A 27848-nucleotide genomic window follows, 5' to 3' on the forward strand; every position below is an offset into this window, starting at 1 on the left:
GAAAAAAGAAATGATGACAAATGTTCCTTTTCCTTGGAGATGACTGACAGTTTTGTCACAAGGCGCTTCGCCCGGTCAGACAATACCGCGTTCCACTGATCAAGGGTGGTGTCAATCATACGCTAAGTACTAGTCAGTGTGATTTGGTTTTCTGTAGACACTGCATTCTTTTCAGGCGTCTGTTTGGTTCCTTCATAACTGACATGTCAAGAAAGGCGATGTTAGAGTGAGTCTATGTTGTTTTTCCTTTTCAACATTTTTTTTGTTTAAATTGGGTTAGATAAAATAAACTAGGAATGGGTTTAAAATACCATTAAAAAGTGTCATTAAGTCCCCTTATATTGTTGCTTAGCTTTTCTCGATATCTGGAGAAAAGGGGAAGTTGCATTTTTCCTCCTTAGGATGGTTTATCTTCTACTCTGCCAAGGATGTGGGACTGAGCAATTCTTGAAACTGCGGAAAATATCTGCACGCTTGATACATTTAGAAAGTTATGGTCTATGATGTCTTGTACGTGATGTTGTAAACCAGTTATGTCTGTTAGAATACATGCCCGGATATTCCGAGCACCCACACTTAAGTTAATTAACAGTTGCCCCAGATTAGAATACACCACAACGTACTACTGCTCACCTGCAAATTTCCTTTGTGGTAAATGCCTAAAATGATTATCGTTTCGTTCTAATTACGCCTATCTAAAAACCTGTATATAATATGATTCACTATGAGAAATAAATCAGTTATTACTCCTAGCATTGGTTGATGTGCCATTTTGTGTAACTACTATGGCGACATCGAACTCTTGGAACCTAACAGGTTATGGGCCCAGGAGAACACTCCTGTTTGACGGGGATGACAGTAAATACGAGCTATGGGAGGTAAAGTTTTTGGGATACATGCGCCTTCAGAAGCTGTACAATGTGGTCGTTCCCCCAGAAAGCGAAACGACAGCCCCCAGTGCTGAAAAGAAAGCGCATGCCTTCGCCGAACTAGTTCAGTGTTTGGACGACAGAAGCTTGTCCCTCGTCATAGGGGAAGCCAACAACGATGGGAGGAAAGCTTTGCGCGTGCTGCGAGAGCACTACCAAGGGAAAGGAAAGCCCAGAATCATTGCCCTCTACACAGAGCTGACTTCGCTTCGTATGAATGACGGAGAGACCACCACGGACTACATTATTAGGGCGGAGACCGCGGCAACTGCTCTGAAGGCAGCGGGGGAGGTGATCAGCGATAGCTTACTGGTAGCTATGGCACTAAAAGGTCTTCCTAGCAGCTACAGGGCTTTTGCTACTGTAGTTATGCAGAGAGAAAAGCAAATGACCTTTGCTGAGTTTAAGACAGCCCTTCGAAGCCATGAGGAAAACGAGCGATGTTGCCGTAGTGAAAGCGACGGTGTTATGCTGGCTAACGCGTTCAAGGCGCTCCCAGCGAAGTTCCAAGGAAACTGTTATAAATGTGGCAAAAAGGGGCACAAAACTGTAAACTGTTACTCCCATAAAGTAGTGGATAAATGGTGCCAACAATGCCGGACTAAGTCCCACAACACTAAAGAGTGCCGAGTACGGAAGACCGATGCAGCGAAAACAGCCGCGGAACCCCAAAGAAAGAGGGAAATATCAAAGAACATGGACTCCGTTGAACATTATTTTACTTTCACCGTTAAAGACCAAAGTGGTCTAGGTAAGAAACAGCAAAATAGTTTACTTTTCGATTCGGGAGCTACTAGTCATATAGTAACTGAGGAATCTAAGTTTGTAAAGTTTGACTTAGACTTTAAAGCAAAGGATCATGTTGTTGAGCTCGCCGATGGAAGTAAGGCTAACGTAGTTTTGGGGAGGGGAGAAGCTAAGGTTAAGTTATATGACATTAACGGTAATTTGCATGATGTTATCCTTAACAACGCTCTGTATATCCCGTCCTACACTCAGAATATTTTTTCTGTTTCCGCGGCGGCAGAAAGAGGGGCTAGCATAAATCTTAACAGGAAAGAAAAATATTTCAAAGCACCGGATGGCACAAAGTTCGAGATCGAGCAAAAGGGGCGGTTGTACTATTTGAATAGCATTTCATCCTCCCACAACAATGCAAGCTCTTTGATGGAGTGGCATAAAATTATGGGCCATTGTAATTTTCAGGATTTACGAAAATTATCTAATGTTGTTGACGGCATGAGAATCAAGGATGACAAAATATGCGAGTGTGCGGTTTGCACGCAAGGTAAAATGTGTCAATTTCGGAACCGGAAACCCGATGAAAGAGCTAAAGCAGCATTAAATTTTGTCCACTGTGATCTGGCTGCTCCAATCAGTCCGGAGGCCAGAGATGGTTTCAAGTATACATTCTGTTTCATGGATGACTATACTGGAATCATTATGGTTTATTTTCTTAAGCAGAAAAGTGACACAGTAGAGGCCACAAAGAAATTCCTGGCTGACACAGCCCCGTATGGCAAGATAAAGCGCATTAGGAGCGACAACGGAGGCGAATTTTCGAACAAAGCGTTCCGATCGTTATTGCGCGAAAACACCATAAAACACGAGACATCCTGCCCCTACTCACCGCATCAAAATGGATCGGCGGAACGGGCATGGCGCAGTCTTTTTGAAATGGCCAGATGCCTTTTGTTAGAATCAAAATTGCCAAAACAATTTTGGACATACGCGCTAATGACTTCCGCCCATATCAGAAATCGATGTTTCAACGCGAGATTAGGCAAAACTCCCTACGAAGCGCTTGTAGGCAACAGACCGGATATTAGCCACATGCAAGTTTTTGGCTCCACTTGCTATGCTTATGTTCAAAATGCAAAGAAGCTAGAAGCGCGTAGCAAGCAAGGTATCTTTGTAGGCTATGACAAGGAAAGTCCATCTTACCTAGTGTATTTCCCGGAATCAAACAAAATTGAGCGGGTAAGATGTGTAAAATTTTTCCGAACTGACAACTCGCCACATTTTGATGAGGACGCTCTACGACCAGCTGTTGACCCGACAAAACTGACAGAGGGGGAACATGATGAAGTGACTAGTAACTCAACTGAGACAGAGGGTCAGAGCCCCGGTGAGAAATCTGATAACGGTGAAAATGACAAACGCTACCCCCCACGAACCCGTAACAAACCCCAACACTTAGAAGACTATGTTTTAGCCACTGACTCAGACGATGATATTAACGTCAAAGTAGATTACTGTTATAGAGTTTCAAACATTCCGACAAGTTACGAAGAAGCCATAAACTCTATCGAGGGGATGAAATGGCAAAAGGCCATGAGCGACGAAATGACTGCAATTCGAGACAATGACACTTTCGAATTAGTCACGCCACCTGCGGGTAGAAAAATTGTCGGTGGCCGCTGGGTGTTTGCAGTGAAGGTTGGCCCGGACGGTGGGGAGACCCACAAAGCTCGATATGTAGCTAAGGGTTATTCGCAAACTGCTGGAATTGACTACCACGAAACCTTTGCTCCAACCGCACGGATGAGTTCAGTTCGACTACTTATGCAGCAAGCCGTGCAAACAGGCATGATCATTCATCAAATGGATGTAAGATCAGCCTATCTTAATGCACCAATCGGTGAATGCGAAGTTTTCATGCAACAACCAAAAGGTTTTGAAGAAGTCGGAGAAAATGGCGAAAAATTAGTTTGTAGATTGAAAAAGTCCTTATACGGTCTTAAGCAGAGTGGCCGAAACTGGAACAACATGCTTCATAATTATTTGTGCGAAGAAAAATTTGTTCAATCAGCCGCAGATTCCTGTGTTTACACTCACAATTCCGAGACAGAAGGTCGTGTTATTATAATTGTTTGGGTCGACGATCTAATTATTTCCGCAACAAATTTACCATTGCTAGAGCAGGTAAAAGGCGCTTTGAGTAATAGATTTAAAATGAAGGCCCTCGGCCCACTTGCATGGTTTTTAGGCACGGAGTTTAGATGCAGCGAAGAGAGTATTGAAATAAACCAGACGCAATACATCGATAAGATTTTAAAGAAATTTGAGATGTCCGACTGCAAACCTAAATCGGTCCCATGTGCCACAGGGATAGAAAAAGAAAGCGAGGATTCGCGCACATTAAGCGATCCCAGATTATACAGAGAAATTGTTGGTAGTCTTATTTACGTTATGACAGGTACTAGACCTGACTTGTGTTATGTTGTAACTAAACTTTCACAGAAGATGTCTTGCCCCACTGAATCAGACCTCAGTGTGGCCAAGCACGTGCTAAGGTATTTAAAAGGCACGCGTGCAAAAGGCCTAACATTTTGCAAATCAAGATCAGCATTGAAGTTAGTTGGATTTTGTGATGCTGATTGGGGAGCGTCTGTAAAAGATAGGCGCAGCATTACTGGGTATAATTTTCAGCTATCTGTAAAAGGCCCTTTAATTTCATGGAAAAGTCGCAAGCAGCCAACTGTTGCACTTTCGACTTGCGAAGCTGAGTATATTAGTCTAGCGAACGCAGTTCAAGAGGCGAAATTCCTCAAACAGTTATGTAGTGATATGAATGTAGTGATCGATAACGTACTTATTAAAGTTGACAATCAAGGAGCGATCAATCTAGCTAAGAACCCTGTAAATCATCAGAGGTCAAAACATATCGACATTAAGTACCACTTTATTAGATCTGAAGTACTGAATGGAAATGTAAATTTAGAGTATGTTGCAACGCAAGATAACGTAGCAGACATCTTCACAAAACCTGTAACTAAAGTTACGTTACAAAAGTTCACAGGCATTATTCTAGGTAGTTAGATTGTTATGCTCGCAACGTCCGAGCAAGAGGGGGTGTTAGAATACATGCCCGGATATTCCGAGCACCCACACTTAAGTTAATTAACAGTTGCCCCAGATTAGAATACACCACAACGTACTACTGCTCACCTGCAAATTTCCTTTGTGGTAAATGCCTAAAATGATTATCGTTTCGTTCTAATTACGCCTATCTAAAAACCTGTATATAATATGATTCACTATGAGAAATAAATCAGTTATTACTCCTAGCATTGGTTGATGTGCCATTTTGTGTAACTACTATGGCGACATCGAACTCTTGGAACCTAACAATGTCTAAGGCTTGATTTGTACCAGCTTTAATAATTTAGGTCATAAATTATAATCACATCCCCATCAGCTTCTGTCTCAAGCAGATATTACTAAAAGACTATGGAGTGCCCTAAGAAAATAAATAGTTACTGGGGCGAGGGGGCTGAAATTTATCTATTTTCGCAAGGGAGAGGAGAAAAACAAGGAACTGGGAAAAACAGTTACCCCTGGTGTCGGATTGAGATAAGAGTACCGAGTACTCCACTTGTACTATTATGAATAAGGAGATTGTATGGTCATATCTGGGAAAACCTATCAGATATTAACGCCTGAGTGTGTTATGTACAGGTGAGTCTACTCGGAGCTGTTATTGAAAACTCCAGATGTAACTCCTTGATTGGGTTCTATACAAGTAACGAAATTGACAAAGCTGAATAGGTAATCATAGTTCTCAGAGTGCGGTTTATGTCACTGTGTTCTTTTGAGCATCATTTTTCAATTTGGTCAGAAAAAATTTAACTAGGAATGGCTGGACCTGGAGTTCTTAGGAGTAGAGCTCTGACATGATCTTTTCGAATGGCCGAGTTTCTGCAGTTCAGCAATTCCATTATAAAGCTCATAAGAATGGAAGATTATGCTACTATCTTTATTGGGAAGCACTGGATAAGTTATGGTAATTGATTTCCTGTAAAAATAAAAGGGAGGGGATGGCATAACATTTTCTGATAAAAACTTGAGTTCAACCCGTTATGTACATGGATAGATATGATACTTGTACACGTAACATTCGCGAATTTTATGGTTGCGTTTGGTAGGGATGTCCTAGATACTTTCCAGATCGCGGTTAAGTCTGGTGAACATCCCGATCGCACCGTAGGAGAGCTTTGGGAACTCACCCATGGTAAGAATTCACGCGGTGTGGCACTTTCCCAAAGAACAAAGAGTCAAGAGACGTTTTGCCAATTGTGTCAACATCTGGCTGAAAATTAATCAAGAGGCTAGTCCTTGACCATCGTGGGTGACAATGCGAGAATTCAAGGCCCGGTATGTGCGAGAGTATAAGGAGTGAGAGAAAATCAAGTTAGTTTCTGAGCAGATTCAGAAGAACCCAGGTCGTAAAACGGTGGCTTTACTGATGTTAAACTCCTTCTGGGGCAAGTTTGGGGAACGCCTCGACAAATCCACAACCCAACAAATCACAGCTCCACACGAACTGTTTCAACCAGTGAACAACGCTCTCCTGAACATACTATGTGCTCCTATTTCGTCTTAACTATCGGCGATAAAGGAGGAGAAGCAAAAGGATACGGAAACTTAAGAACCTTGTGCAGATCACTTGGTAAGTATGACAAGGCCTGAGAGTGTCAGGAGGAAGTACACTCGATCAGAATAGAAATCGGCGAAAAATAGGGAAGCGGGAAGCCACGGAAACTTACTGAACTATGAGATCGTGCTTATAAATGTCTGGCACGAAATTAAGCGCCCTCTTCCAGATGAGAGACGCAATGTAGATGCAGCCACGCTTTTTCAGAGAAGCCTCCAGTAAAGAAGTCAAAACTGTGAAACTAGTCAGACAATACGGACTGCCGGGTCTTTAACAAGCGGGTAGTGAACAGAAAGACTTTCATTTCGTATCCTTATGGATATGCACGAGTGAGTTTGGACGAAGATGTGGACATGAGCAATGTAGATACGTTAATAAATTAGTAAGATAAAGAAACAATGCTTCGATTATATGTTTTCAGTTTTTTTAAAAAAATCGTGCCCGAGAGATTGAAGTTTTACAGCTCGAACGACGTTTGAGTGTGGTAAGGAAAGTGATATTCACGTTGCCATTGGTGGAATCTACGTTTGACCATTTAGCGTCATTTTTGCCGGAGAACGTTTAATAATGAGGTTTATTAATTATGGGTTGATTGCTCATTTCACAACCTCAGTGGTTTCTTAGCTTGAATAATTTTCTTTGCTATTTGCTCCATCAAGGTCGTCTTGCCCGCCAAGTTGCTGACAGCTTTCACCATCTTGTCATCACCAACGCACTTGTTTTATAAACTCTTAGCGTTGGTACAGACGATATAATGTTGTTAGGCCAGTCAGTCCTACTTGTTAATGTCAGGATCGCCTTGAGTCAATTTCTTTTTTAAATTCGTTCCAGGTCCCTGATGTTGATGCCATTTCTTTTCTGAGGGAGAGTAAGGGTAGAATACTACGCCCAGAATTCAAGTAATATTCTTTGATCTCTTCTACGTAGAGATAGTCGAAAATCGATGTTACTTGTAAAAACGTCTCATGAGCCAAAGAAAACGTTCTTGATGAGCATTCTCCGTAGGAGCATAAATGAATGCTGGCAATTGCAAATTCTCCAGTTTTCCATTTATGCTTACTGACGTACGCTCTGCTGCTGAAGGACATCTTCTGCCCTTATAAGACCTATCAGAGCTGTTTCCTGTTCTGGCTTCGAAACAAAAAACCTTTTTCCCCTAAAATCTAGAAAGAAAAATGTTCTACTTATCGCGCTTCACATCCGCCATTGTTTTCTGTGGTAATTTCCTAAATGACCAACTCTGACCACCTACTATAACTTTGACACGTACCAAATCAGCTAGAAGCCCCGTGCGCTGGTGGACATTATTTGGTTTTCCTCCTATGAAATCATGATTTTTGTCCATCTGTGTACTAGGAAAGGAGACTTCCAGCGATTAACACTCGATCAAACTCTCTTGCTAGAATAGGGCTGGAGAACTTGAACTGGAGGTATCGGAACTGTACTCCATTTTGAAAGGAAGTAGCTTTTTACTTCCGATCGTTGTCAAAGTGTGACTTTTTCAGTAAAAAACTCGGGACTGCACTTTGATGGTTATTTATCATCTCACATTAAATAGCACTTTGAATCATTTTTATGCTGTTATTGAACACTCCAAAAGATACTCTCATTATCTGCGTAAAAAACTCCAATACTGAAAATAGAAGCTAAAGTCCAAACTCCGCAGAAATGTGTATCTTACAAACATGTGTTACATACGTAACAGGCTTCATTTCATTGTCACTGCCGCCGATCAAATGAAATTTACCTAGTCACAAATTATATTAGTCCTCTCCACTAGAAAGAAGAACTATCCCAACTGTACCTCGCTTTCAACGTGTGGCTTTGTAGCTCAGTTGGTAGTAGGGCTGAATTAGTGTGTAGCAGGCACCGGTTCGAGTTTCGTTCAAGCCTGAAGCATATCCTGGCTTTAGACAATGAACAAATATATATGCATTTCTTTCAAGCCAAATAAAAGCTATTCTTCATGTAATTGTGATGAGCGACTGATAATTGCTGTGATAGCTCCTCTATCAGGTTTCTTAACCCTGTTGATGGAGGACATATCCTGGATTTAGGTTAGACATTTATTTATCTTATGCATTTGTTCTGCCATTTTCTTCTGGCCAATGTAAATTTAAATTTTGCAATAATTTTCCGTAAAATGTTTTGGACACCCGACATATTTCGAGAGCCAGTCAATGTTTGTGGATGGTTTGCTAAGCACTCGAGAATCTAAGGTTTCTCCCGGCTATCACAGTCAAGTTGCGTTAGTCATGAAATAGAGACTCGGTCAATAAAATTTTTTATTACAGGAATCAGGCAGTCAGAGGGCCAATAACTAAAATTAACCAATCAAAATGCTCTATTTCCGCTCCAATATTCTCTAAGTATTGGACCGGGCATTGCCCCCAATGGTCCCGAAGGATACCGCACTTGAGTCCCTTTGAACTTAAAATTAAGATGGCGGTCGAGGACGAAATCTTTTGAAAATTTCGTCTTAAAACTCCAGAATGGATGGCTGACTTTGAGAAATCCTGTTTCAGCCATGGATTAGAAATTTTCAAAAGCAGGACGAATAATGGTGAACCAGCTCCACCGGTGGAAACACCGAGTACGAGCGAGATAAGTAACCGAGATGGTAACTGTATAGCTGAACACGTAAGCAACAGTGACAGGTAAGAACTCGAAGATTTTATTTCGGCACAAAAGTCAAGCAATACAGTCAAGAAAATAATAATAATAATAATAATAATAATAATAATAATAATAATAGTTTTGCATTTGTAGTGCGCAAATTCCATTTACATATGATCAAATGCGCATAAAAACGAAGTCTGACATGAGAGCTCTGAAGCGGTTTTGTTCCACAATTGACGAAACAAGAGAACCAGAAATTATGACTGCGAAGGAACTCGACAAACTATTTTCAAGATTTTTTAAAGGTATTACAAAAGAAAATAGCGGAGTACGAACCGAGTTCACTCATGTCATTTCCAAGAAGCTTCCAGCGCTACTTTTCTGAGAAGAAGTTACTTTTCAATATCTTTGAAGATGACGAGTCTTCCCGCAGCCGTCAGGTCCTCGCCGCAAAACGAAAGAGCCTCGTTTAAAGTGGTTTCGGCAACAAGCGAAACGCTACTCGGGAATTATTTAAGGACAAAAACAAAAGCTCTTCGAAACCAGGAAGTTCGGTGACCACAACCCCCTGATACTGCAAAGAACCCTTTGGTGGTTTCTTTCGTTGAATTTTGGTTTTCGAGCCAGAGATCAGTCCAAAAAGCTGTGCTGGGGAAATGTACTGCTGGAAAAAGATCCTGAAACAGGCCGAGAACTTCTCGTTTGGCGGACAGAGAGGATCAAAGCAAGGTAAGACAGCAGTGAAACTGGCCACAGACGACCTTTCTCTCCAAAGCTCTTCGCTACAGCTGATGCCAGATGCTCGGTGAAATTCTACAAAGCGGCCATTATCTTTATTAGGAAGCACTGGATAAGTTATGATAATTGACTTCCTGAAAAGAGGGGGGAAGAGGGATGGCATAACATTTTCTGAAAAAATTTTGAGTTCAACTCGTTATGTACATGGATAGATCTGATACTTGTACAAGTACCATTGGCGAGTTTTACGGTTGCGTTTGGCAGGGATGTCCCAGATGCTTTGCAGACCGCGGGAAAGTCGGTGAACATCTCGATCGCACCATAGGAGAACTTTGGGAAGTCGCCCATCGTAAGAATTCACAAGGTGCGGTACATTTCCAAAGAACAAAGAGTCAAGAGACGTTTTGCCAATTGCGTCAACACCTGGCTGATAATTAATCAGGAGGCTAGCCGCTGGCCATCGTGGGTGACAATGCGAGAATTCAAGGCCCGGTATGTCCGAGAGTATAAGGAGCGGGAGAAAATCAAGTTAGTTTCTGATCAGATTCAGAAGAACCCAGGCCGTAAAACGGTGGCTTTATTGATGTTAAACACCTTCTGGGGCAAGTTTGGAGAACGCCTCAACAAATCCACAACCCCACAAATCACAGCTCCACACGAACTGTTTCAACCAGTGAACAATCCTCTCATGAATATACCATGTTTTCGTATTTAGTCTAAACAATAAGCGATAAAGGAGGAGAAGCAACAAGAGACGGAAACCTAAGAACATTCTGAAGATCACTTGGCAAATATGGCAAGGCCTCAAAATGTGACTTTTTTTATAAAAAACTCGGGACTGTGCACTTTGATGGTTATTTATAGTCTCACATTAAAAAGCACTTGAAAAATTTTGATGCTGTTATTGAACTTTCCAAAAGATACTCTCATTATCTGCGTAAAAAATCCAATATCGAAAATAGATACTAAATCGCTGTGATAGGTCACAAAGGGATAAGGGGGTAAAGGGGAAAGCATGTGTCTGGGTTTTGTCTATCTGTGCACTGGGAAAGGGAAACTCCAGCGGTTAGCACTAGGTCAAACACTCTTACTGGAAAAGGGGTGGAGAATTTGAGCTAGAGCGATTGGAACTCCACTCCATTTGGAAAGGAAATAGCTTCTTACTCTTGTTCGTAGTCAAAATGTGAGCTTTTTATAAACAACTCGGTGCTGTGCAATTTGTTGGTTATTTAACATCTCAAATTCGACTTGCTCTGGTAAAATAACTGTTAAATAGCTCTTGAACTTTAGTTCTGTTACTGAACACCCCAAAGGGTACCTGCAGTATCTGCGTAAAAAAATCCAATAATGAAAATAGAGGCTTAAGTCTAAACTCCGCAGCAATATGTATTTTATACACATGTGTTACATACAGGTGGGTCAACTTGGAGTTGTTAGTGAAGACTCCAGGTGGTAGCTCCTTGATTTGGTTTCCATTTAAGTACCTAAGAAATGGACATATTTAAATTTAAGATCTCTCCTAAGTAGATAATTGTCAATCCGAGAGTGTGCCTATGTTATTGTATTTTTTATCTTTTTTTTTTTTTTCAGTTGGCTCATAGTAATAGAAAAAGATAACATTTAAAAGTGTTATGAAGTGCCTTAATAAACGCAAATATCATTATAGCAGTTTAGGGAATTCGTAACATTTTTAACACACTGAAATGCTAAAAAAAAGAAACCTTTGTTCGAAAAAGAAAATAACCACAAACTTGTTTTCAGATTTCTCAACACATGGCACGTTGTGAACAAGGCAAACTTAAGAGGGTTGAAGGATGAATTTTCTCTTTTCAGGCCTATTTTCGGCAATTGCTAATGTTTTAGCTCACCCGCTAGTAATAAAGCTCTATTTGACTGTCAGTGCCTCCGATCATCACAAAACAAGAATTTTTGAGATTTGTATTTCCTTTCTCCAATGGAAACTGTCTTTATTTGTGGCGGTAAATTTCAGATCGAAGTAGGTGGTTCGCACGTTACCTCATGCGACCATGCTGGTGTATGTAAACAATAGATATCTCATAAGCCCCTTTTGTTCATCTACCAGCATTTGAATTTGACACGCACACGTTAACGATGAGTGACAAATGAGCCTTGGTCTTCCCAGGGAAGACTTCCTTATACATAGGTTTTGCACAGCAGCCATGTTGCATGGCAAGAACTATAGATTATCTTACCGATGGGAAAAAAATTCTTTCTTATGCAAAATATTTTCATTGTTCTTGCCATCTAACATGGCTGCTGTTCAAAACCTCTATAGCGCGCCTTCGTGTTTAAGATAATGAACATATATCGGAGCGTTTCTTTCAAGCCGAATAAAAATTATTCTTCATGTAATAATGATAAGTGACTGATAATTGCTGTAATAGCTGCCCTATCAAGTTGCTAAAGTCTGTTGATGGAGGACATACCCTGGATTTAGGTTAAACATTTTATCTTTTTCATTTCATTTATCATTTTCTTTTGACAAACGTAAATATAAATTTCGCAATAACTTTCCGAAAAATGTATTGGATCCCGACATATTTCGAGAGCCAGTTAATGTTTTTGGGTGGTTTTCAAGGCACTCAAGAAGCTAGCGTTACTCTCGGCTATCGCCTTGCGCGACTCCTACGCTTCTAAGTTTCGTGCTTAGCAACCTCCCGCACCATCCAAAAACTCAGTGGTGTACGCTATGGTGTTCACCATTTGTTAAATTTGATTTTCAATCCGCTGATCAAAAGAAAATATTTCATTAGGAATTCATAGAATAACGTCGTGCAGAAAAATTAACCCGCTTTTTCGACGATGAACTGTTTTTAAATGATTTCTTATCCGCACTTCTAAAAATATTTGAAGGATAATGAACACAATATTCCCGTTTGACCTAACAATGTGCTGGATATTTGTTTTGTTATTAACATAAACTGTTCCTTTGAAGCTCGTAGTTTCCCTCGAGCCTCGCTCTCTTTTGTTTTTGTTGTTTTATTATTATTCATATTATCGAAGACCCCTGAGCTTAAACACCTCAGACTCAGCTTTAAAAAAAAATGCAGCCTTACAAACTCTTTCTGATGCAAGAAATCAAAGAAAAAGCTTACAACCGAAGTTAATAAGATTGCACTGTTAATAAACAGATTTTCAGGTCATAAGAAATACCTAAGAAATCGAAATAATATAATTGAATTTAACATGTACTTAACGGGTAATCATGATTCCTAGACTGAGTCTGTGTTATTGTGTCCTTTAGAAAAAAGCTTGGGAACTAGAACTATAGTTTTCGGAGGTAGCATTTGGTAAAAAAGGGAGAGTGTTTTATCAAGGTTTCCTGATCACGAGGAAAGTGATCACGCATATATTTAGTTTATCTTTCTTTTGCTTCATTAATACATGTACATTTTGCTAGCCAATGTAATGAGAGGTGTTTTCATTTTAATCAGACGCAGTTGCACTTTGCATTGACCTCAATTGCAGTTTTGAAAAGCGGAAGAAGCAGCAATAGGTAAGTCTACCCGGTTTTGAACTCTAAAAGTTACCACAAGGAAGTTTTTGTTTGAATCCTCTAAGCCTAAAAGTACACAGTACAAAGATAAGTGGGCTGTTCATGTTTTTGAAATTGAAAGGCTGCACGTAACAAAAAAGTTCCTTTTTACTAGAGCTGGATAGTGTGTTCAAGGATTAGGATTTTCACCGAGTGCGAAGTCTTGAAGAAAGGTTGGAAGGCCTGGACACCTTTACCCAAAACTTCTGGCTAACAAAGTTCATCTGAACAAACGAACAAGCACTTGTTCAAGTACTGCATTCTTTAGCAAATTGATTTCCAGCCACGCTTGCTCATCTGTGTTGTTTACTGGGGTTATCAAGGTTCGAAATGGTGAATGACTGAAAAATTTAACATTATACCAACGTTTTCAGATATCTGGAAACGGGCGGCAAATTTATTGTTCGCTCTAAGTAAAACTGAACAATAGCACGATGTTCATCGCATATTACTCATCACCAGGAAAGTACCAATGAATAGCTGTTTTTACTTAATGTTTTTCTCAAGCTTTCTCCTTTCCCAAGCGTCTCCCCACAGAATAACTAATGGTGAATGCCATGAAAACATGATGTTTATGACTGTTTTCCTGCTCCAAGAAAACGCCAGTATATAGCTTGTTTTCCTAAATATTTTACTATAGTTTTCCCGAGCGCGCGAAAGCTGGATTTCAGTTTCCAAGCGTTTTACCGCAGAATCACGGTGAATGCCATGAAAACATGATGTTTGTTGACTATGAGAGCAATCTTCGCAGTAACAAACATGACTTAAGAGTGAGTGTCAACAAGAATGAGACAAAATCGGAAACTAGTGGCAAAAATGTGAAAAGCGAAATTTGCTCAAACTCCGACTACTAATAGCCCATATTAAACTATTCATCACTATGTGGTTCATTTCTCGAATAGATTTTTGTTTTGGCAGAAAACGGCGACACTAGATCTCAGGGCCAGATGTGAGCAAATTAGGCTTGGGAATTAGCAATTTTCAAGAAAACCTTATGCTTTAAATAAAGAGCCCGGAGATATTCATATGCAATCAGCTTATTTCACAACTTTTCCAGGTTTTGTACTGTAATTTCTATGACATTTGGAAAGAAATCTGATATTGTGTGAGATTTGAAAGATCCCCCTATGTTTCTTTATGGAAATCACTATCTAGCTTGAAAAAAAAATTTACCCAACTACCTTTATTACAAATTAAACGAGACTTAGAGGTCAGACCCCTTTACAAATGGGCTTTTAACTCATATGACTTTTTGTTCTGGGGAAATAAGGCTGTCGTCAATGAGAAGAGCGCTTAAACCTCCACATATTCGCGAAATTAAACAAGAGATTTTGCGACCGACCGTGACAGACAGATTTATTATTTCCGCCCATCGGAAAAGCTCATTGAAAATGTAATGGTCATTCTTGTAGTAGTTGAGTCGTGCTATATAAATGTATTAATTTTTTTCTTGTCGTTTTTATCTTTATTCTTGTTTTATCTTTATCTTTAACATGTATAGGTTAACGTGCTCGTGCGGTTTACCGGCTGAGAAGTCCATATAGTGAAAAACTGTAAGCTGGTAAACCTCGGGCTTGAAAATGCTTCCCGAGGTCGCAGGACTCGGGTAGCATTTTCAAGCCCGAGGTTGACTGGTTTATTTTTTCCTGCAGTAAATTGGCTTTCAAGTGGGTTTGTTTACGCCACTGTGTTTTTGAATTGGCTCACGAGCCTTCTACAAACGATTCATAAAAATTTTTCGCAACAACTAACTTAGATACTAGACACCAAAGTATATGTTACAGAAAGGATACTTCTCAATTTTAGAACAAACTAAGGGCGAATGTCTCCAAGGATCAAAGGAAATCGTAAATTAGGGGCAAAATTGAAATGCGAAAACTCGAAAATGCGAAAACTCCGGCTATTAGTCGTCCCTTTGTAATAGTATTCATCTCCGAATAAGGTTCATTTGTCAAATAATTCGGTGTTTCACCCAAAAATGACGAGAATCATTTTCGAGGCAAGATACAATGAAATCAAGCTGCCAGGTAGTAATAACGAGTACCGACTACAGTTATGAGCGCTTGCCAATGCTACAGGTACAGCCTTGTACCAGGTTTGAGAACAAGGCCACAAATGGCTTTTTTCTTCGAATTGTTGTCTCCGATATATCAGGAACAAAGGATTCGCAGATACCCCGTAACATAGGTACAGAAAAGGAGCCAAGTTAAGAGTTCAACACTAACTCACAGATGTTGTAGGAGTCATATACATTGTATTGTATTGTATTGTATTGTATTGTATTGTAATCTTTATTTAGACACGATCAATTCATCAGCCTATAAAAATACATATCACATACGCTAAGATATTTAAAATTAAAACTACATACTATAACACTAAAGCTGTTTTCCGTGAATGCCGTGCGTTAGACTTTAAAAATGTCATTGATCTTACGTTTAAATAACCCCAGAAACTCTGTGTTCCTTATATCGCGTGGTAAACTGTTCCATAATGTGGCGCCATTGTAGCTAAAGCTTTTTCTGTAATAATTAGTGCGCGGTAGTGGAACATTAAGCTTATTTTCAGAGTCCCTGAGGTCATAAGCAGAGTCACGCCACGTAAACTTTGAATATAGATACCTTGGAGCTAGCCCGTGCAGACATCTAAACATCATGGTGGCTTTATGGATTTCCTGCTGGCGTGCAAGATTTTTCCACCCTAAAAGCTCGAGTAGCTCAGTTGCATCAGCATCATAGTTAGAGAATGTCAACACACGGGCTGCTCTATTCTGCAATTTCTGCAGTTTGTCTCGTAGCGTTTTCCCACAGCTACCCCAAACAATGTCACAGTAATCAAAGTGAGGTTTTACTAAAGCTTGGTAGATGAGATGTAAGGTTGATGCTGGGATCAGGTGCCTAATTCGCTTTAGGGCCCCGATACCAGAGGCGATCATTTTCGTTAGTTTTTCGATGTGACTATGCCAATCGAGTTTATCGTCTATTATTACACCAAGCGATTTTGTAGCTGAAACCTGGCTCACTTGAGTATTGTTCATTCTAATTGTTGGAGAAGCTGTGAGAGTATTCAGTCTCTGCCTCGACCCTATTAGCATGAATTCGGTTTTAGTCATGTTCAACGTGAGTTTGTTCGCTTGTAGCCAGTTGAAGACGTTTTCTAGGTCTTCATTTAGGCTAATAGATTGATTGAAAATATCACATATCGGCACACAAATGAGATCAGCACATTCCCTGATAAACCTAGCAGATATTTTGTCAAGGCCTGTTGCCTTTGACTTGTCTAGTTTATTTAAAAGTGAAAATACTTTAGTTGGATTGGTGGGTTGGAGCTTAAACCGTTTATCTGTTGCGGTAAGATATCTTTGATAGCTACCACTATCACAATTTATCTCACTGGCAAGTTTTGGACCAATATTAGCAAAGTGGTTATTGAATTCGTTTGATAGCTCCAACGGATTAGTTATCGTTAATCCGTTCACTTTTAGTGACGCCACTGGCGTTTTCCCAGATTTTCGAGAAGTTAACTCGTTTATAGTCTGCCAGGTCTTTCGGGAGTCGCTGGTTTGCTTATTGAAACTATTTTGGTAATAAGCTTGCTTAGCTGAGCGTATTTGCTTATTGACTATATTTCTTTGTTTCTTAAATAATGCCCAATCGTTAGGATCATTTGTCTTGCTAGCTTTGATTTTTAATATGTCTCTATTATGCATAAGGTCTTTCAATTCAGAGGTAATCCACGGAGAACTCCGTGAACGAACGCGCATCGTTTTCAGTGGGGCATGTTTGTCAGCGATAGCCAGAAATGTACATTTCCATTGCTGCCACATCACGTTTGGGTTGGAAGACTCGTATACATTATCCCAACATTGAGATAGAATATCATAACGAAACTTTTGGCGATCGAAATTTCGGAAATTTCTGTATGTAATAGAATTATGTCCGTTAGACATCCCATTCAGGGCGAGTTTTCTATATACATACACCATGCTATGGTCACTTATTCCGATATGACAAACTCCCGAACATGCAATCTTATCCGAGCAGTTGGTATAGATTAAATCAATTAGAGTTGATGAGGTGGGTGTTATCCTCGTCGGTTCAGAGATAAGCTGCTCGAGTCCGTAGACATCAGCAATACTCCTTAATTTGGATGTGTTATTGTCATATCGAGTCGTGATCATGTCACAGTTCATGTCTCCCAGTACAAAAAATTCTACATTTTCACTATCCAATCTCCCAATTAGGGATTCAAAAGGTGAAAAAATGCCAATAGGAGAGTCAGGTGGTCTGTACCAAGTAACAACCACAAAGGATTTTGAATTTGGCTTATGGATTTCCAAGCAAAGATTTTCTAGTGTATCCATGTGTAGGTCATTTCGTACTGTAAAGTTGATTGAAGTTTTTACATAGAAGCATACCCCTCCGCCGCATTTTGTTAGTCTATCGCGGCGAACTATTTCGTATCCCGGAATATGAACTTCTTGATCTCGAATACTCTCGTTCAGTTTCGTTTCATTTATGGAAACAATATCGATATCATTGTTTGCTAATATGATTCTTAATTCGTCTATATGAGTAATTAATTGATTAATATTGAGTGATGCCATTCTAAAACCGCGCAAAGGAGGCAATATTGAGACAGATTATTCGGCCTTTTGGTTGTTTAATTGATCCCGCACGGCATTGACGGACAGCACATTATCTCATTCTAGGTGCGATTTAAAATTATTATAAAACTGCTCATTACCTTTAAAATTTAAGTGCAGTCCACCTTTGTTGAGTCCACTATGAGATATGTTCTCATGATGGATTAATTTCCATCCATTTTGATGGCAGAACTTCTTTAGATGCTTGTTGCCTGTTTTCACTGCCTGGTCCAGCTTATCTTTTCTGCATACCAGCTCCGACAGCGTAACTGTAGTATCGCAGGTGCCCTCGATCTGTCTCGCGAGATCCACAATCGATTCCGCAACAGCCTTTGGTTCCCTGGTTTTAAGATCATTAGTCCCAATGTGTAAAATCACTTCATTGGGCGAAGATTCCAGATTTGGCTTGAGATAGTGATTCATGGCCATTGTCGTAGCGCCCGAGAAAGGCTTGACTATAACCCTGTGGCCAACTGCTTTTCCCAGATCTTTTCCAGGTATTCTTGAGATCATCGAATCTCCTATGAGCAGGGTTGTGCGCTCTTTTGGTTGTTTTTCGGGTTCGGATTCTTTTCCTGTCAGGGTGTTATTAGGACCTCCTTTACCTTTCGATTTCTTTCTTTTGTTCTTTGATTTCACAATGAAGCCGTGTTCTTTGTTGGCGCAAGGTGTTGACTCATCCATATTTTGGACAATGGTATGTTCGTTAGAGGTGTTACTCATTGAACGGCATTGAGTAGCTGCTTCTCTGGATACGATTTGCAATGCGAAACTTAAAGAATCGCGTTCTTGGACTAACTTTTTATTTTCTTCCTTCAAAGATAGAATTACCTCCCTAAGTCGAGAATTTTCGGATCTCAGGTCTTCCTCATCAGGTTTCTCTTTTATATGAGCCCATAAGTTCAGCACTTCAGATTTCAGACATTCCAACTCCTCTTGTACTGATTTGGCATTCTTGTTGAACGCCGAAGTAGAAGCTTCTTCATTCACGAGAATAACTGAGTCGTCATCAGCCGGTATCTGGAGTAGCTTCTTCAGTTTGGCTTTCATTGCTTTTGTATCCAGACCTTGGACTTGAAGGGTACCGGTACTGTTAAATAAAACCAGCGTGATTGTCTTCGACTTCAAAGAACTAGACCTTTCAGAGGGACTCGCGGTTGCAGAAACTTCCAAATTTAGGACTTTCGAACAAAATTCCTGAAGCTGTGTTAGGCTCCCTTTCCACTTGAATAGACTTTGTTTGTCGTCCCAATGTAGATATTGGTTTAAGGGAGATGAAGAAGGTTCAGTGGCAACAAATTCGGCGGAATTCGTGGAGCCTTCAGATACACGTCCGCACGCCATCATGCATAGTCTGTTATCCTATTAAATGTATCCTATTAAATGTATCCTATTATCCTATTAAATGTATCCTATTATCCTATTAAATGTAAATGCTGAAATCTGAATGCTGACCTCAGACAAAACCTTGTCACTAAGTACACTCTGAAGGTCTATTCCCGGAGTCTTGTTCTCACTATCAGGCTGATCTACCTCGACACTCCGCTTAGAAGAAAGGCGAGAAAAGTAACTGCTAATTTGCGGGTTTGTGAGAAAATTCCCATAGCTAAATAGTCTCTCCCCGTTGCTATCTTTTGCATTCCTCGTGGCTTTAGAGACTTCATCAGTCGGGTCGGCTGTCTTCCCTGTTCTCTCTCCAATTTGAGACTTGGAATTAAGGTACTGCTTTTGATTGTCGGTAACCTTTGTACAACGGGACTGTGTCGATTTCAGTGCCCATCCCATCGGAAGAGTAGTGGGCACAGCTGGTAGTGATGGTTTACTACCTTCTAGGACCGTTGGGCATTTACTCGCGCCACAATCCAGATTAGTCGCATATTCTATCATGGCCCTGTCAAAGAGCGTTTCATACTCTAGAACACGCTTGTGCTTTCCGTAGCCAAAGTGTTGAACCAGCGATGAATGCCGTATAAACGTCTTGACACATCCCTCTTCTACACATGTAAATAATAGACAACTGTTAGCCACATCAGCGCCTGACTCATCTGAAGACTCATCTACACAATCGGAGTTGCCTTCTATATCAGTTGCGGAGGTTCGGCCACCTATTCGTCTGGGTACTACTGGAACAAAGCTTGTGATATAATTTGGATATATCAACAAAAGTTGAAATGGTAAATTGGCCACCGTAATGATTACAAAAGCTGACGTTTCGAGCGTTAGCCCTTCGTCGGAGCGAATAGAGGAATTGTGGGTTGTGTGTGCTTTTAAAGGCAGAAAATGGAGCTACGTTATTGGTGGGTGCATGGCAACGAGAAAAACATGAATAAATTAGTGGAATGAAAAGCGTTCATTGATCCCTGTGGGATTGAGACTGCCGGTTTGAAAGATGAGCTTTTGTTCAAGATTTTTACGGCTTTCCGTGCCACCTAAGTGCAAGGAAAGACCGCAGATTGCCATATGTTGCTTAGAATGATTAGGTAAATTAAAATGTCTAGCGACTGGTTTAGATGTGTCCTTGTCATTCCTTTCCATGTCTCGAAGGTGTTCTCGGAATCGATCACCTAGTCTTCTGCCCGTTTCGCCGATGTATATCTTTTTGCAATAAGTGCAAGTTATGCAATAGATTACATTAGCGAAGGTGCACGTGAAGTGATCGGTGATCTTAATGGATCGTTTAGGTCCCGATATTTTATCAGTGTTGTGAATGAAAGGACACGTTTTGCATCGCGCACGAGCGCATTTAAAAGTGCCTGGTTGCTCATTAGTCTGAAAAGAACTTCTGACCAAAAAATTGCCTAAGTTTTTGTCGCGTTTGAATGAAATGAGCGGAGGCTGCGAAAAGATAGTGCTTGTCTCTGGATCGTTTTGAAGTAATTTGAAGTTTTTAAGAATGATGGATTTAACTGAGTGGTTGTGAGGGTGAAACGTGAGAGTGAATGGAATGCGGTCGGAATCTTCCTTATGCGACGTTTGTAGTGCTGAATGTCGATCGATAAGTTGAGCGCGGTGGTAACCCGCTTGAACAACGGAAGCAGGGTAACCACGTTTATCGAAGAACTGGCACATTGACTCTGATTTGTGGTGAAAATCAGAGTCATTACTACATAAACGACGAAGTCTTAGAAACTGAGAAAAAGGAATGGAATTCTTAACGTGAGATGGATGAGAAGACGAATATAACAAGTAATTATGCGAGTCTGTAGGTTTGTAATACACACTAGTGCATAAACCGTTGCCTTCAATTGAAACTTTGACGTCTAAAAAGGATAAAGAATTGTCAGAAATTTCCCAAGTATATTTCAGAGCCGGGTGAAAAGAATTGACTGCAGTTATGAATTGAGTGAGCTCCTCTCTGGTAGAGGAGGTAGCGCCGATACAGTCGTCGATGTAGCGACCGTGGAGTTCAGGTTTGGACCCGTTGTATTGGCTGAAAAATTGATGTTCGACAAAACCTACAAAAAGATTCGCATAGCTAGGTCCCATTTTGGTGCCCATGGCTACACCATTGGTTTGTTTGAAGAAGTTGTTTCCGAATGAAAAACAATTGAGTGTGAGCACTAGTTCGGCTAAGCGTAGTAGTGTTTCAGATTTAGGTTCCTTAACTGTACGTTGATCAAAAAAATGTTTAAGGGCCAGAAGGCCTTCGCCATTAGGAATGACAGTGTAAAGAGACGTAATGTCCATGGTGAAAAGAAGTTTGTTTTGGCCAAGGAAATTAAAGTCTAGAAAAATTTGAAGAGCGTGTTGGCTGTCTTTAATATATGAAGGTAAAGTTTTGACGAAGGGAGCCATAATTTTGTCTAGATAGCTGGAGATAAGTTCGGTGGGGCAACTGCAAGCCGAGACAATGGGCCGACCCGGGTTGTTAGGTTTGTGAATTTTAGGTAAAAAGTAAATACGAGAAGTTCTAGGAGTGGTTATGATGAGATTCTTTGCTGTGGCCGGCAATTCTTGTTTAGTTATGAGTTGGTTGATCGTATTCTTGACGGAGTTTTGATTGCTGGCAGTGAGGTCTTTGTCGATCTTTTGATAAAAAGAGGTGTCAGAAAGTTGCCGCAAAGCTTCTTTTTGGTAGAGGTCGGTGCGCCAAACAACGACTGAGCCGCCCTTATAGTCTCTCTGGTCGATAGTCTCTCTGGTCGAGGGCCTGATCTCCATCGTCGGCAGTTCCGATTGTTCAGGGACATCGCAGTTTGTCCAGGGAATACTTTTTCCAGGGCCAATGTCGTAGGCTCTCCACGTTCTTATCCCTTCCTGGCCGTAGCAAAAGTTTCTGACAAAACTCACTTTCTCCCACTTGAAATTCTTGATGGATGGAGCATTGGGAGGACTGCACACTTTTACAATTACGCCGCGCACACCCCTGGAAGACTCCATAGCTTCTTTCATCAATGCAGCAATCTCAATGTGGTGTCCAGAATTCAGATATTTCACCATCTGTGACTTTATAGTGGCTGCCTTGCGATCGCAAGCGCCCTTTCCTCGACTCCCTGTGGCTCAGAAAAGTCAATCCGATAGATCGGAAGGTCATGACGTTTGGCTATATTCGAGGCTGCGTTGTAGCCTCGAATATAGATGGTCTGTAGTTCTGGCATAATAGTCTTGAGTTGTATAAAGACGTCATCAAGTATGGCTGACACCGAGCTACTGTCTTGGGGGATAGCATTCTCAAACACATGAACGAATGTCATCATCTCCATTTCTCCGCTGTTGCATTTAATCGCCACTGCTATATGCCACGATATACCTCTTTTACCAAACCAATCCGACTGGCTTTCCCGGAACTTACGTGGAAGATATTTCATCACCAAGTCAAGTACTAGAAAAATGGGTGGGGCGCTAAGGCCGCTCATGATGTCAAGTCTGCATTCATCCTGATTTATAGACCGCGATAAATGGGCTTTCCAGCATTCAATGCTCTGTTTGGCCTGGGAAATAACAAAAGACAGTTCTTATTTTTCATTGTCCGAGCATTCAGCTGTTTCTAAGCCTTCCTCAGTCTCCCTCATTACAGACGAGACAAGCGACCAGCAGTCACAGCTGTCACAATGGGCGTGGCCACAAGTCACAAAATAATTTGGGTCGTCGGGATCATTCAGAGCGTATGCTTTACAGTGGTCAGGGACAGCGGAGCTGAGAATTAATTCACCACTTTCGAAATTCCTCGATCCGCTTTTCTATTTGCTCCATGTTGAGATAAGATTTGTGGCACACAGCACTTGGAAATGTTCTACCGCTAGCCAAGTCCGAGTTGACGGCGGTGGTGTGAGCAGATTGTGTCTAAACTCTGCGTTTCGTCGTCGCGGAAAACACTTACTCTAGCAAGTATAAGTACACTTTCCGTTTTCACTCCAGAAAATGACCAGTGAGAACAATGATTCGAAATATCCTTTGAGCAATTGCGTAAAGTAACAATTTCAAGACTCTTGCTTTTATCTCACCTATCAGATGAGCAGTCTGTTCCAGTTATTCTATGAAAGGAGCATGAGAACGCCATTGCTGAGTTGCATAGCGTGAGACAGGCCGTGGGAAAAATTCCCTATAATTGAATTGTGATCACAACTTGTTTATGAATAGCAACCATAACAACAATGATAAATAGTTCATTTCAAGGCTTTTAGGTCAACAATTGCAAAGCCCCTAGTGATCAGTGATGAAATCTTGATTCTTTAAACTATAAATTATCTCCAGCTGGCGGCTGTTCTAAAATAGAAATGGTATCAATTGATTAACCCTTGTACCTGTAAAACAGCATCATTCACCTGAAAAAATACTGTAAATGTGCTGCATAATTATTCACTGTTCACATAAAAATATCATCCAAGTTAGTAATATAACAAGCATTCCATTAGCTGCTGTATTTTCTCAAAAAAGTAATAAATAACAAAACTCCGCCACAACAAGAAGATATATTTTAATCGACTTTGCGGCTTTGGGCTGGAATGATATAGCTGTCTGTCACCGTCGGTCACGCAATCTCTTCTTTGACTTGCCCAAAAATTGCAATTTTGAGCACACTTTCACATAGCACAACCTCATTTTCCCAGAAAAAATAAACTATATCGATATCAGCTAGAATCCCACTTCTTCTGCATTCTAAGCAAAAACATTTCATCTGATTTGTGATAAAGGTAGTAGGGTAAATTATTTTTTGAAGTTTACTAGTTATTTCCATGGAAAAACAGAGGGCTTCCTTTCAGGTCTCACTCAATACCTCATTGTTTTTCAAATGTCATAGGAATTATAATACGAAACCTGCAAACAGTGCAGAATAAGCTGATTGCAAGTGGTTCTCTTCTGGGTTTATAGTTACGGCAAGCCGTCAGCTTCAAAATGGCTAAGTTTTAGTCTAATTTTTCAATACTTGGCCCTGAAATCGGGTATCATCATTTTCTGCCGAAAGAATATACCATTTGACAAATCAACCCCAAAGCAATGAATAGTTCAATATGGACTACCAATAGCCAAAGTTTGGGCGATTTTGAAATTTTGAAAATTTGAAATTTACCGCTGAATTCTTGATCAGTTCATGGACGCACACTCTCAAGCGGTAATAAAAATGAGGCCTGAAATAAATTCAGGCCTGTGCGGGATTCGAACCCATGATCTCTGCGACACCGGTGCCGTGCTCTACCAACTGAGTTAACAAGCCAACTGGAAGCTGGCCATTAGGTTGGTTCGTAATAAACCCGTCAGTTGATGAATCAATGTTTGTGAATATATGAAAGTCATATACTTGTACTGCGGTTAAAGAACGAGTATCAGAAGGATCTTCGCGGTAATGAACACCACCATGGTGTTCGTTACCGCGGCAGAAGTGGTAGTGAAAATGATGGCTGTAAAAACTTCAGGCCTCTACGGGATACGAACCCATGACATCTGCGATACTGGTGCAGTGCTCTACTAACTGGGCCAAGAAGCCAGCTGAGAGCTGATCATTAGGTTGGTTCGTAATATACCCGTGAAACGATGAATCAACGCTTAAGTAGAGTTCATTACTGCAAAGATCGCTCTCATACTCGCTCTTTAACCTCAGTTCAAATATATGACTTTCGTATATTCACAGACGTTGATGATAGTTGTTGATTGTTTTCCGGCTCCACGAGAACGTTGGTGAACATTTTTCCATAGTTTTCTTAAGCACGCGGAAGCTGCACTTGCCAAGCGTTTTCTCACAGAATAACTAATAGTGAATGCCATGAAAACATAATGTTTGTCGTTTGTTTTCCTGCTCCACGAAAACGCGAGTGTATTGCTTGTTTTCCTGAGCATTTTTCTGTTGTTTTCCTGAGCGTGCAAACGCTGCACTTGCCAAGTGTTTTCTAACAGAATTACTAACGACTATGATTAGGCCATGAAGACGTGTTCTTCGTCTATTCCTTTCTTTCCCCATTGAAAGGCTCGTGAACAGCTTGCATTGTTTTCCTGTACGATTTTCTGAAGTTTTCGTGAGCGCACGAGTACTGTATCTTCTAACCGTTTTCACACAGAAATACTAATGATGAATGGCAAGAACACACGATTTTCGTGGATTGTTTTCTTGCTTCATAGAAACGCTAATGAACAGTTCGTTTTCCGGAACGTTTTTTTGCTGTTTTCCAACGCGTCTGAGCAATGCATTATTAAAGTGTTTTTTCTGGAAAATGATGACGGTCAACGCCCTGAAAATAAGACGTTCGTCAATCGTGATCATTATTTCCTGCTCTTAATCCTGCTCCATGAAAACGCCAGTAGATATCTTGTCTAATCTAGGAGATTGACCCCGATTAGGTCATTTCAGGAAAATCAGTCATTTGAGCCGTTTGGATCATTTGAGGAAATTGAGCTTATCGGGTCACTTGCACTAATTGGGTCGAACAGCGATTAACCGAACGCAAAACGGCTGTGAATGGCCGAATACATGGTATTTTCCAAACGTTAACCGTTCTGCAATACATGTAAATGGTAAAACGCCGAAAAATGCGTTTCAACAAATTTTCTCGAATTCACCATCGTGGAAAAATGTTGGAAAATGCATGCGTTCGACCACTAAACTCTTTTGAACATTTCGTTCACCGGGTGAAAAATGCTTGCGAACTGAAGAAACATGACATTTTCCGTACGTTATGCGAACGGCAAACCCAGGAAAAGATTACGTTTTCCTCTATTTATAAACATTAACCTTCCCGAAAAATGCGTATTTTCAACTGTTCATTCAGGTGAATACGTTGTTGTTCACTCGAGAAATGCCAATGAACAAAACGCAAACAAACTCTTTGCCATGCGTTAACCGAACGGTTAATGCCGGAAAGTGAATTGTTTTCGGCGAAGAAAAACTAACAAATAACTAAACGGATACTGGGATTTACCGATGCGAAAAGACAGAAAAAGTCCGGTTTTCCGTTAGCAAAACACAGGTAAACGTTAGTAAAATGGAGCGTTTTCCGTGAATTCAACCTTTATTTTCCATAAGGTGAAGGCTAGTTTGTTTTTCCATATGTGTTATTTGTATGTAATGCTTGCTGCATGGGTTATTAAGACCCTGCTTTTTTGTTGTTGTTGTTTTTTGTTTTTCTGTTTTCTCTTATTTTAGATGAAATTGTGCTATTAATACGGTCCTTCCTCTAGAGGTATTGGCTCTTTGGTCCTCTGTTGGACGGAACAGTGGCTAATTCTTTGTTTACTGCTTCCAATTTTTAATTATTCAGACCCCCTTTTGAGTCAGTTTGCTAGACATAACGTCTCGTAGTCACGTTCGACGCACTAAAAACTACTATAAAACGAATACAAGAATTATAAAAACGTGTAAAATGGTATATAAAAAGTCACTTGTAAAAATGTAGCGGAATTCCAAATCGATTTCGATCAATTACGATCCTCATCAGTAGTACTCCGCCATGTTTAAAATACTCATAAATAATTGTTCATATAAGTGACTCTGAAATGTCCACACTTCTTCCAGGCTTCATGTAAGCGGTCATGATGTATCAATCACAGCTCGTGGGATTTGAAAAAAGTTCCATTCGTTCTTGGAGTTCATAAGCGAGTCTTCGTTCACATTATTTATCCTCACTCCTTCAGTTATTTGTCTCAGCATCGCGTCATTGTGATAAACCCCCGTCACATCCATTCGGAACTGCTTTACCTCTCTATTGTGTTTCTCTTTACAGTGTTTCCACAATGCAGATCGTTCTTCCTTATTGTTAAGTGATTTCGTATGCTCTTTCCCTCTGGTATACGCGCTCCTGGCTGTTTCCCCTACGTATACGCTGTTACACTGGATACACTTAATCTCATACGTCACACTTTCTCTATCACACGGTCCTTTTCCACCTGTGCTACACACTGGGCAGTCTTCTCGTCCACACTGTCGCGGTTTAAATGGGTCGGACTTTTGGAGTAGTCGTTTAATGGCGATTCCGGCTTTCTCCACCACTTTAATATTGAAACCTTGCTGCTTTATTTCTGTCTGGTATTCCTTCCGTAACCGTGAGTTGGGCGTAGCTGGTACAAATATTACTGATTCATTCCCGCCGCGTTTGTACCAGTTGGATTTCCTTTCGCTCTTTTCCTTTTCTCGTTCCACCTTTCTCCACTCCTTGGGTCGATGTAACGGTCTTTCTCCTTTTCGCTCAGCTCTTTGTCTCGCTCTAAAAGCTTTGAGGGCCGAATCTACAACCTCATATCTGAATTTCTTGCTGTACCCCGAGTATTGCATTCTCAGGACCATCTCGTTAACATTCTCTACTACTCGTTCCCATGGTAACAATCTGCTACAGTTAAGTAAGACCCGAAGGACTTCTTGGGTCAGGACTGTTCTCTTTGTACTCCAGCTTACGGCAGACCTAGCATGTATGACTGTCTTAGAAGCCATGCTCTTGGAATAAAACTCATACATGATCACTGAGGTTGAGGCTTTCTCGTCCTGCCTGTCTGTCTCTT

General features: G+C 40.6%; 1 protein-coding gene and 1 pseudogene across 2 annotated transcripts in view; both read right to left on the reverse strand.

The window, feature by feature from the left end:
* The window catches only part of LOC148731283 (vascular endothelial growth factor receptor 1-like), a 443086-nt pseudogene that overhangs the window by 91196 nt on the left and 324042 nt on the right, over positions 1-27848 (reverse strand). The gene's annotated exons all lie outside the window — the stretch shown is intronic.
* LOC148731289 (uncharacterized) lies at positions 17982-18608 on the reverse strand. The gene has a single exon (XM_088762103.1). The coding sequence runs from the start codon at positions 18606-18608 to the stop codon at positions 17982-17984; it is 627 nt and encodes a 208-aa protein (XP_088618229.1).

The sequence above is a fragment of the Stylophora pistillata genome, chromosome 5 (genome assembly GCF_964205215.1).
Source record: "Stylophora pistillata chromosome 5, jaStyPist1.2, whole genome shotgun sequence".
In the NCBI taxonomy this organism is placed as follows: domain Eukaryota; kingdom Metazoa; phylum Cnidaria; class Anthozoa; order Scleractinia; family Pocilloporidae; genus Stylophora; species Stylophora pistillata.